This window comes from Sarcophilus harrisii, chromosome 3 (genome assembly GCF_902635505.1).
Source record: "Sarcophilus harrisii chromosome 3, mSarHar1.11, whole genome shotgun sequence".
NCBI lineage: Eukaryota > Metazoa > Chordata > Mammalia > Dasyuromorphia > Dasyuridae > Sarcophilus > Sarcophilus harrisii.
The window spans coordinates 176,344,552-176,357,302 of record NC_045428.1 but is presented as its reverse complement, the minus strand read 5'-3'; the positions used below and the strand labels follow the sequence as shown (position 1 = coordinate 176,357,302).

Sequence of the window (12,751 nt, the reverse complement as noted above, 5' to 3'; positions counted from 1 at the left end):
TTTCTTTGGTCCTTCAATTTAATTTAATTTAACAAGCTATTCCATGTTGGCTCTGGCTTAATCCATCTCCTCTTCTTCAATCATTAATGTTCATATATTACACCTTCTTAAAAAACCAACCCACAAAAAAACCTACTCTGGGAATCTTACCTTAACTAATCTGACTTGACAACTCAAAATGTAGTTCTTGATTACACTGTTTTGCATTTGCAGGCATTTGCTATTGCTTTATATTATTCTCATAATTTCACACGTTGTTTTTCCAGGTATATCATAAGCTACTCAAGAATAGGGACAGCATGGCTAAGAAACAAGAGTAGTTGATCAGTGGAACAGGTTAGATTCACAGAACAAAACAGTGAATGACTATAGTAATCTAGTGTTTGACACACCAAAAGACCCCAGCTTTTGGGATAAGAACTCACTATTTAACAAAAATTGCTGCGAAAATTGGAAACTAGTATGGCAGAAACTAGTCTGTGGTACAAATCCTGCCTATAGCAGTAGAAAAGGATAAAAAAGTGGAGCAGAAACCCAAGACTAATACCACATACCAAGATAAGGTTGAAATGGGCTCATGATCTGGACATAAAGAATGGTATCATAAACAAATTACAAGAACATAGAATAGTTTACCTCTCAAATCTGTGGAGGAGTTAAGAATTTGTGACCAAAGAAGACTTAGAGATCATTATTGATCACAAAACAGATAATTTTGATTATATCAAAAAAGTTTTTATACAAACAAAACTAATGCAGACAAGATTAGAAGGGAGGCAATAAACTGAGAAAACATTTTTAGATTCAAAAGTTCTGATAAAGGCCTCATTTCTAAAATATATAGAGAACTGATTCAAATTTATAAGAATTCCAGTCATTCTTCAATTGATAAATGGTCAAATGATATAAACAGACAATTTTCAGATGAAGAAACTGAAACTATTTCTAGTCATATGAAAAGGTGCTCCAAATCACTATAGGTCAGAGAAACACAAATTAAGACAACTCTGAGATACCACTATACACCTGTCAAATTGGCTAAGATAATAGGAAAAGATAATGACGAATGTTGGAGGGGATGTGGGAAAACTTGGGACATTGATACATTGTTGTTGGAACTCTGAACGGCTCCAACCATTCTGGAGAGCAATTTGGAACTATGCTCAAAAAATTATCAAACTGTGCATACCCTTTGACCAGCCCTTTTCGTAACAACTAGAAATTGGAAACTGAATGGATGCCCATCAATTGTAAAATGGCTGAATAAATTAAGTTACATGAATGTTATGGAATATTATTCTGTAAGAAACAATCAACAGAATGATTTCAGAGAGGCCTGGAGACATACATGAACTGATACTAAGTGAAATGAGCAGAACCAAGAAATCATCATACACAGCATCAAGAAGGCTACATGATGATCAATTATGATTGACATGGCTCTCTTCAATAATGAGATAATTCAAACCAGTTCCAATTGTTCAGTGATGAAGAAAGTCATGTGCACCCAGAGAGAGGCGTATGAGAACTGAATGTACACCACAATATAGCATTTGCACGCTTTCTGTTGATATTTGCTTACATTTTGTTTTCCTTCTCAGGTTTTCTTTTTTTCTAGATCCAATTTTTCTTGTGCAGCAAGGTAACTGTATAAATATGTGTACATATATTGGATTTAACACATATTTTAACATATTTAAGATATATTGGACTGTCTGCCATCTAGGGGAAGAGGTAAGGGGAAGGAGGGAAAAATTTGGAACAGAAAGTTTTGCAAGAGTCAGTGTTGAAAAATTCCCCATGTATGTTTTGTAAATAAAAAGCTTTAATAAAAAATAAATAAATTTTAAAAAAAGAAACAAGAGGAGGAAAGATAATAATTCCTTCACAACCCAAGACTAAACCTCTGTCCATGCCAAAGGATTTGGAAAGGATGGTTCCAAAAAAATTAAGGCAGTAATTTCTATATGCCCTGAGAGTACTCAAATAGCAAATCCCTGAAAGGCATTTTAAAATGCTGATCAAATTAGGTTTGCTGGTCCAATCAAACTTTGAGCAGATTAACATCCTAGTCAGCATGATATAATGGCTCCTACCTCTTAAGAACTAGTTGGATTATTTTCTGTCTTTCTTCCTCTGCATACAGAATACTGTAAGGCAGCACAGAAAATTCTTGAAAGAGGACTAAAAGCAGTTTTTATATAATGACAATTTGCAGCGGATTGGAAAAGGGAGGGAGAAAACCTCCTTTTCCCCTAGCACCTCTTCCCACACACACTTGTGAAAAGAGAGACCCTGCATATCATTCAAAGATAAATGGGGCCATGGGAACCAGGAGGAGAAATATGCAGGGGCCAAGAGCAGCTACAAAGGGTTCTGGTCCTATCTGAGAGGAAGAACACCTGGGCCAGCCAGGAGACTGTGGATGGACCTCAGGAAGGGATGGATGACAGGGAAGACATGTTGGGAGTGATGGGCAGAGTACAGCAAAGATCCTGTCTCTTGGGGCTGCAGGTCCCAAATCAAGATCTCCATCATGGTGGAGGTCCCTCATACCTCTATTTTTTAACTTTTACTTGGATCTCCTTTTATTTGTTTCTTTGTTTATGTTTATTTATTTGACTGATTGATTGTAGAGTGAGAGGCCATACAATGACCAACTGGGGACCAGAGGGAAGAGATGTTATGATGTTGAATGAATATGAAGAGATGTTATGAAGAGATGCTATGGATATGTGACATCTTATATGAAATATGTGATATCTTATACATAATGAATACACAAGTCCCTCAGGATATGCTTGAAGTCATTTTTCTGACCATGGAATTGATTTGTCCTGATATATTTACGTTCTTTCTTGGTTTCTCATATGGCATGAATTTGCAGGGGAGTTGACAGGACTTAAGGATGAAGTTTCTGGCTTAGTGATATGTGATAAAATTAACATAGGTAGGTGTTTTTTTGTTTGTTTTTATTTAGAAATGTAGATATCTTTCATAATTCTTAATGCAAAGTTGTATTTGTATAAAGTGAGAATTGTTTGTAATTACATTTATTTATTTATTTATGGCCCATAAACTTTTCCTATAACAACAACAAAAAAAGAATAGGGATAGCATCAATTTTTTTATCTCTCTCCATTGCACTATGCACACAGTAGTTGTGAAATAAAATATATGAACTGATAATAGTTTGGAAAAGGCATTAGGATTCAGTCATATGGAGGTAGTATAGAAAATATAACTAAAAATATGGTGGCCACAGCTTAAGATATTTATTGCATAATTGCAACAGAAACTCATCATATTAGAAAGTGGTAAGAGGCCCTCGAGTTTTTCCACTTATGTATACTCTTAAGAAGTTCTCCAAGACTTTTGTGGAATGAAGATTTCAGTAGGAATGTGAAGGAACTCAGTTTTTCATTGAGGGACTAAAAGGAAAAGATCATTCCACACACTTGTGCCATGATAAAAAACATAGGGTAGATATGAGTAAAAGGAAAAATATCTAAACAGAATACTTTAGAAAAAAACTGATTATAGTAAAGGAAATTGTTAGCCGATTACAAGAAGTATATGGTAGTAAAACTGTGACAGCTGGGTCAGAGAGCTGTAGCATTTCATATAAGAGAGTAGTACCTAAAAAAAAAAAAATAGAACACATACAGAAGGACTTAATCTGGAATAAGAGAAAATGCATGGCATACATTTTTCAAGTTAATAAAAAAAATTAAAATTAGAGTCCCCAAATCACCCTTTTCTATGAAACTGCTCTGATGCTATGGATATGTGACATCTTATATGAAATATTTGATATCTTATACATAAATGAATACACAGGTCCCTCAGTACATGCTTGAAGTCATTTTTCTGACCATGTAATTGATTTGTCCTGATATATTTACATTCTTTCTTGGTTTCTCATGTGACATGAATTTGCAGGGGAGTTGACAGGACTTAAGGATTAAGTTTCTGGCTATGAATCAGACAACAAAGCTAGCTGATCCATGTAGGGATCAAATTCATGATCTTAGCCTCATGAGAGCTAAAATTCTCACAATGTATAGAGGATCAACATGAATTGCAAATAAATTGACTTACCTTGTAATCAAATCCCAACTTACCAGCATTCAGAATGAAGATAGAGAAACAGAGGAAGGATGTTATATAAAATCCATCTTCTAACTCAGTAAAATATCCACCGACCATAGGACCCAAGATAAAACCCATGTTCGATGCTGTATTAAATTTCCCTATTACCAGTGGGCGTTCTCTTTCTAAAACCAGATCCGAAAGAAGAGCTCGTGAGATTGAGAGCGTGTGCTTGAATATACCTACAAGTTGAAATGGAGAATGGTTTAGTAACATTTCCTAAAATGTTTCATTTAATTTCATGTCCTGTATTTAATCTCAATTACCATAAAAATATTATACTTTCAAATAGTAAACATATATACAGTTAAGAATTTCTGGCCAGGTTTCATTTCTATCAACATAATATCAATATTAGAAAAATGAAATATTCATGAAAAAGGATAGAAAACCTTCTACCACATGAGTGAAGTATGCTAATTGAACAAAAGATAATAAAATACAAGTATGCTTTTAAACTAATGTTTATTAGAATAATTTCTGGCAAGCCTATAAAGTATTTGGATTGTAAAAATTTAAAACTATAATTAATGAACTTTTGCTGAAAAATACCTTACAGGAAAAAAAGGTTATGTTGTGTAATATTTGTAGCTTCCCCTTCAAAAAAAAATTATTTTTGAAAGGGTCTTTGGTAATTCTAGCTGCCTTGCTTTGGTCCTGAGGCTGGAATGAACTCACAATAATTCATACTGCTGAAATCACTTCTCTGAATGCTCTGATGGGTGCAATGTTGCTCATTCCTTATCAAAATGGAAAAAACAAAAACACCCATCAGATTTCTAAATATATCTTCTAGGTTTGAAACTTGGTTCTGTTACTACTTATGTTATACTTTGGTCAAACTGCTTTTCTCTTTGTAGTTTCCTTCTTTCATCTATCTTTTAGTTTTTCTCATCTGTAAAATAAAGGTGTTGACTCTCTAAGATCCTGTTCAGTTTTAAATCCCATTTGCCCTCGAAAAGGCTCATTGAAGAAAACAATTTGTGTCTTTGTTCTGACTCTCTCCAGAGTTCTGGTACTGAGTACAGGTATTGCTTTGGGCTCACAGCTCTAGAGCAGGAAGGCACCACAGGAGTCATCTAATCCAAACCCATTATTTTACCTTTGAGGAAATTTAAGCCCAGGAAGGTCCAGGGACTTGCCTCAAGTCCACAGAGATAATAATGACAAAGTTTGGACCTCTGAATGTAGAGTCAATATCCTTTCTTTTGTACCACATTGCCTCCATGATTTAGACTAGACTTCTAGCCTTTTGCCCCATCCCATCAAAAGTGAAAAATTGTAGACTCTGACCCATATTAACTCCCTATTCTGTACCAAGCCTGTCCTGATCTCTGAGAAAAGCTGTCATTAATAGTTTATCATCACACACAGTTGTTGATACTGTAAACAGTGTTTTCCTGGTTCTGCTCATTTCACTTTGCATCAGTTTGCACAAGTCTTTCCAGGTCTTTCAAAATCTGCCTGCTCATCATATCTTACCGCACAATGGTATTCTATTATGTTCATATGCCACAACTTGTTCAGCCATTCCCCAATTGATGGGTATCCCCTCAACTTCCAATATTTTGCCATCGCTATAAATATTTTTGCACATTTCTTTTTTTTATGATCTCTTTGGGATACAAACCTAGTATTATCATTGCTTGGTCAAAGGGTATGCAGAATTTGGTTGCCTTTTGAGCATAATTCCAAATTACTTTCCAGAATGAATAAATACACAACTCTACCAACAATGACTTAGTGACCTAATTTTATCATAATCTATCCCACATTTCCTTTTTTTTTTTTTTTTTATCATATTAGCCAATCCTGAGAGTTTTGAGGTAGAATCTCAAGTTGTTTTAATTTGCATTTTTCTAATTAAAAGTGACCACTTCTTCATATGCTTAGATAACTTTGATTTCTTCATCTGAAAACTGCCTGTTCATATCCTTTGAAAATTTATTAATTAGGGGATGGCTTATATTCTAAAAATTTGACTTGGTTTCCTATATATTTGAGAAAGGAGAGCTTTATCAGAAACACTTGCTGTAAAGATTGTTTTCCAGCTTTCCACTTTCCTTCTAATCTTGGTTGTATTGGTTTTTATACAAAAGATTTTGAATTTAATATATTCAAAATTATCTATTTTGCATTTCACAATACTCTGTCTTTTATTTATGAATTCTTCCCCTTATCATAGATTTGACAAGTAGACTATTTCTTGTCAAAGACCTGTCATCTCTAACTTTTCTTAGTTTCCTTAGTCTAACTTCTTATTTCTTTTCTTATTCGAGTTCTGAGAGAGGACAGCTAAGGTCTCCCACTAATATAGTTTTGTTGCCTATTTCTTCCTGTACTCAATTTCTTTAATTTGAATGTTATACCACTTGGTGCATATGTTTAGTATTGATATTGTTTCATTTTTTAATCATATCTTTTAGAAAGATGTAGTATCCTTCCTTATCTTTTTAAATTAGGTCTCTTTTTTGCTTTCACTTCATCTGAGATCAGGATTGCAAACTCAATTTTGTTCTGTTTTGTTTTTTTAATTTTAACTGAAGCATAATAGATTCTGCTTCAGGCCTTTATTTTTATTATGTGTCTCTCTGCTTCAAGAGTGTCTTTTTGTAAACCATATAATGTTGAATCCTGGTTTTTTATCCACTCTGCTACTTGCTTCCATTTCACAAGAGTTCTTCTCATTCATGTTTACAATTTTTTTATTAAAGCTTTTTAAGTTTCAAAAGATATTCATGAATAATTTTTTAACATTAACTCTTGCAAAACTCCGTTATCCAATCCCCCCCTTCTCTCCATGCCCTCCTCTAGATAACAAGTAATTAAAAATGGTAAAATATATATTAACTCCAATATATACATACATATTTATACAATTATCTTGCTGCACAATAAAAATCAAATCAAAAAAGAAAAAATGAGAAAGAAAATAAAATGTAAGCAAACAACAACAAAAAGGGTGAGAATGCTATGTTGTGATTTACACTCCATTCCCACAGTCCTCTCTGGGTGTAGATGGCTCTCTTCATCACAAGGTCATTCGAACTGGCCTGAATTGTCTCACTGTTGAGAAATGCCATGTCCATGAGAATTGATCATCGTATAATTTTGCTGTTGTCATGTACTATAATCTCCTAGTTTTGCTCATTTAACTTAGCATTAGTTCATGTAACTGTCTCCAGGCTTCTTTAAAATCATCCTGCTGATCATTTCTTATACAACAATAATATTCCATAACATTCATATACAATAACTTATTTGGCCATTCTCCAACTGATGGGCATCCACTCAATTTTCAGTTTCTTATCACTACAAAAAGGGCTGCCACAAACATTTTTGCATATGTGGTTCCCTTTCCTTTCTTTAAGATCTCTTTGGGATATAAGTCCAATATAAGACTGCTGGATCAAAGGGTATGCATAGTTGGATAAGTTTTTTGAGCACAGCTCCCTCTGGAGCAAATTGCTCTCCAGAATGGTTGGATCAGTTCACAACTTCACCAACAATGTATCAGTGTCCCAGTTTTCCTACATCCCCTCCAACATTTTTGTCACTGTTCTTTCCTGTCATCTTAGCCAGTCTGAGAGGTGTGTAGTATAGCCAGTCTGAGAGGTGTGTAGTAGTATCTCAGAATTGTCTTAATTTGCATTTCTCTGATCAATAGTGAATTGGAGCACCTTTTCATACGACCAGAAATGGTCATCTTTAATTTCTTGATCTGAAAATTCTGTTCATATCCTTTCTATATGTACAATTTTTATTATTACCTGTGTAATTTCCCTCCATTTTACTCTTCTTTCTGTTTGACCACTCTCTCCTTTCATCCTTTGCTTCCTCACTAATGTTTAGCTTCTTCTATTACTTTACCTGGTCTGCTTTTTTTTATGTCGGTGCCCACCCTATACTCCTTTTATTTAATCTCTTCACTTCCTATTTCTCTGTCAGGTAAGATAGATTTTTATATTCAACTGATTATGTATTTTATTCCCATTTTGAGCCAATATTAATGAGAGCAAGGTTCAAGCAATGCTCATTGTCCACTTCTCCTCTACTGTAATAGGTTTTTCTTGCCTCTTCATGGTAAGTAACAACATTCTTTCTCCTTCTTCCTTCTGTATCATGTACTCCTCCTCATCCTTTGATTTTTTTTTTGTCATTCTCTTAAATTCACCTTACACCCATACCCTCTAACTATAGTTTCTTCCAGCTGTATTATTAGTGATACAATTTTAAAGAATAACAAGTCTCATTTTCCCATGTATAGATATGAACAGTTTAGATCTATTGAATCCCCTATGCTTTCCTTTCCCTTTTTGCAAGGGTATAGATTCTGCCAAGAGGGAGTACCGAGGCCACCTCGGCCTTTGGTGCACAATAAGTTTCTGCACTTAGGCAATAGCACCAGGAGAAAGATAGACATAATACAAAAATCCAAGACTGAATTAGCTCTCATCAAACAGAAGTATATAGGTTATGAGGCAAAGATAAGAGCAAGTAAGATTAGGATATATGGGAATAGAAACTATATAGATAGAAGAAAACCCTCAGCAACAGCATCTAGGTGGGGAGAAGGGGAGGTGGAACATAACAATATGGAATATACTTAAATGAAAGACTCACCAACAGGAATTCTAGCGATAGCAACTAAGAGGAGACTGGTAGATATACCCAGGAGGAGATAACCTAAAGCACTGAACAGAATACACACAAGCAGCGAATAATGTCTTCCTGCAACATCACTCCAGCAACCCTGCAAAAGTTGGAAAGTTGAAAACTTAAAATATATAGACATATTATTTGCATATATATATATATATATATATATATATATATACACATATATATGTTTTACAAGTATTTATTACCATTCTTCCATTCCCACCTGAACAAATTCCTACATTGGCCATATCCAAAAATTTGTCTTCTTGTATCTTAAGTCCATCAACTCTACTATAGGAGATAGGTGGTGTGATTAATCTTAAGTTTTGTGGATTCATGATTTATCCTTGCATTAATCAGTTTCAGTGTTTTTCTCTAATAATGTTGTCATTGTTCTCTTATTTCTGATCACTGTATCAGTTAATGAGCTACTTCTATTTTCCTCTGAAGCTATATATTTTATTAATGCTTACAAATCATAAAAAATATTCCATAACATTCCTATAACATTACTGAATTAGTCATTTCCTAATAGGTGGTCACATTCTTAGTTTTTCTTAGTTCAGGGCCACTACAAAATGAGCTGCTGTAAATATTTTTGTATATATAGGTCTTTTTTCCTTTTTATTTGATCTCTTTGGGATATAAATTTTGTTTTTTATTTATTTATTTTATTAAAGCTTTTTATTTTTCAAAACATATGCATGGATAATTCTTCAACATTAGACCTTACAAAATCTTGTGTTCCAATTTTCTTCCCCTTTCCCCATGCTTTCCCCTAGAAGGCAGGTAGTCCAATATCTGTTAAAGATGGTAGAAATATATGTTAAATCTAATATATGCATACATATTTATATAATTATCATGCTGCACAAGAAAAATCAAATCAAACAAATAAAAAAAAATTAAAGAGAAGCAAAGTAAAATGCAAGCAAACAACAACAAGAGTGAAAATGCTATGTTGTGGTCCACATTGAGTTCCTACAGTCCTCTCTCTGGGTGTAGATGACTCTTCATTACTGAACAATTGAAACTGGTTTGAATCATCTCATTGTTGAAGAGAACCATATCCATCAGAATTGATCATTGTATATAATCTTGTTGTTGCTGTCTATAATGATCTCTTGGTTCTGCTCATTTCACTTAGCATCAGTTCATATAACTCTCTCCAGGCCTCTCTGAAATCATCCTGCTGGTCATTTCTTACAGAACAATAATACTCCATATAACATTCATATACCATAGTTTATTCAGCCATTCTCCAATTGATGGGCATCTATTCAGTTTCCAGTTTTTTGCCACTACAAAAAGGGCTGCCACAAACATTTTTTGCACATGTGGGTCCCTTTCCCTCCTTTAAGATCTCTTTGGGGTATAATCCCAGAGGAAACACTGCTGGGTCAAAGGATATGCACAGTTTGATAACTTTGGAGCATAATTCCAAATTGCTCTCCATTATCTTTTCCTGTCATCTTAGCCAATCTGACAGGTGTGCAGTGGTATCTCAGAGTTGTCTTAATTTCCATTTCTCTGATCAATAATGATTTGGAGCACCTTTTCATATGATTGGAAATAGTTTAAATTTCTTCATCTGAAAATTGTTCATATACTTTGACCATTTATCAATTTGAGAATGACTTGAATTCTTATAAATTTGAGTCAATTCTCTATATATTTTAGAAATGAGGCCTTTATCAGAACCTTTGAATATAAAAATGTTTTCCCAGTTCTAATCTTCTAATCTTGTCTACAATAGTTCTGTACAAAAACTTTTTAACTTGATATAATCAAAATTATCAGTTTTGTGATCAATAATGATTTCTAGTTCTTCTTTGGTCACAAATTCCTTCCTCCTCCACAGATCTGAGAAGTAAACTATCCTATGTTCTTCGAACTTGTTTATAAAATTGCTTTTTATGTCTAGATCATGAACCCATTTCAACCTTATCTTGGCATGTGGTGTTAGGTGTGGGTCAATGCCTAGTTTTTGCCATACTAGTTTTCAATTTTCCCAGCAGTTTTTGTCAAATAGTTAATTCTTATCCCAAAAGCCGGGGTCTTTGAGTTTGTCAAACACTAGATTATTATAGTTATTAACTATTTTGTTCTGTGAACCTAATATATTATACTGATTAACTTCTCTATTTCTTAGTCAATACCAAATAGTTTTGATGTCCACTGCTTTATAATATAGTTTTAGATTTGGTACAGCTAGGCCATCTTCATTTACTTTTTTCTCATTAATTCCCTTGAAATTCTTGACCTTTTGTTCTTCCAGATGAATTTTTTTTTTGTTTTTTGTTTTCTAGGTCAGTAAAATAGTTTCTTGGAAGTTTGATTGGTATAGCACTAAATAAGTAGATTAGTATAGGTAGTACTGTCATCCTTATTATATTGGCTCAACCAATCCAAGAATACTTGATATTTTTCCAACTTATTAGATCTGACTTTATTTGTATGGAAAGTGTTTTGTAGTTGTGTTCATATAGTTCCTGACTTTCCCTTGGCAGATAGATTCCAAAATATTTTATACTATCGACAGTTATTATTATTTTTGCTGAGGCAATTGGGGTTAAGTGAATTACCAAGGGTCACACAGCCAGGAGGTATTAAGTATCTTGAGGCCAGATTTGAACTCAGGTTCTCCCAACTTCAGGGCTGGTGCTCTACCCAATGCATCAACAATGTCCCTATCGACAGTTATTTTAAATGGAATTTCTCTTTGTATCTCTTGCTGTTGGATTTTGTTAGTGATGTATAAAAATGCTGATGATTTTTATGGATTTATTTTGTATCTTGCAACTTTGCTAAAGATGTGGATTATTTCTAATAGTTTTTTAGTTGATTCTCTGGGGTTCTCTAAGTATACCATCTAAGTATATCATCTGCAAAGAGTGATAATTTGTTTTCCTCATTATCTACTTTAATTCCTTTAATCTCTTTTTCTTCTCTTACTGCCAAAACTAGCATTTCTAATACAATACTGAATAGTAATGTTAATTAATAGTGGGCGACTTTGTTTCACCTCTGATCTTATTGGGAATGGCTCCAGTTTGGGTTTAATGACATAGATGGGTCAAAGAGTATGGACAGCTTAGAAATTTTGGAAACGTAATTCCAAAGTACTTTCCAGAATGGCTGAACCAATTCACAACTCCACCATTCTAAATAAATGATAATTTAGATATTTATTATCATTGGAAGTTGTGTTGGTATTGTCTTTCTGGATAAAGAAAAATATATTTCTTTTGTGGATGATGTTATTTCTGTATAAAAAGCACATGTCTTTTGTGAACAACATTTTTTTATATAAAGAAATATATGTTTGTTGTGGACATATTTCTTTCTGTATAAAGATGCACATGTCTTTTGTGGCTGGACAATCTAGGGAAAAGCTTAGGAAAATTCGGATTCAAGATCCTAAGACTCACTTCATCTGTGGATAAAACTTAATGTTCCTTGTCCTATGGCTTCTTTATCAGTCTTTATTTAAAAAAAAAAAAAATAAATGGGCAGAAGCACTTATTACTACTAGAGGGGGAAAAAGAGAGAAAAATATCCAAGAAGGATCATTTTAAATAAAAAGAGTAATGTAAAAAGTTGTGACTGAATGATTAATGAGGCCTGCTCTGGTGGGTGCATAAGGCATAAATTGGTGCTTTGAAAAAAAATCTTAATATGGGACAGTAGTTAATACCTTAGAAAAAGATACTATCTTTCTAGTAAAGGTAATATAGTACAGTAGAAAAAATGGGGGATTTAGAGGACATTAAAAACTAAGCTCTTACACTTACTGGCTGTGTGACATTAGGCAAGTCACTTCATTCCTGTATGCCTCAGAGTTCTTAAATGTAAAATAAAGGGATTAATCTAAATGGCTTTTGAAGTCACTTCAGCCTGATATATTAGGATCTTTGGCAAGAAAGAAAGTGCTTTC

At 33.7% G+C, this 12,751-nt stretch overlaps 1 protein-coding gene across 2 annotated transcripts in view; it reads right to left on the bottom strand.

Moving 5' to 3' along the window:
• MFSD9 (major facilitator superfamily domain containing 9) overlaps positions 1-12,751 on the bottom strand; it is a 37,183-nt gene that overhangs the window by 4,094 nt on the left and 20,338 nt on the right. For both annotated transcript variants that reach the window (XM_023500447.2, XM_023500446.2), the window contains 2 exons: positions 8,776-8,905; positions 4,125-4,334 (listed from right to left, as the gene is read on the bottom strand). In XM_023500447.2, the coding sequence (XP_023356215.1) occupies positions 4,125-4,334; positions 8,776-8,905 (340 nt within the window). The remainder of the gene's footprint in view (positions 1-4,124; positions 4,335-8,775; positions 8,906-12,751) is intronic.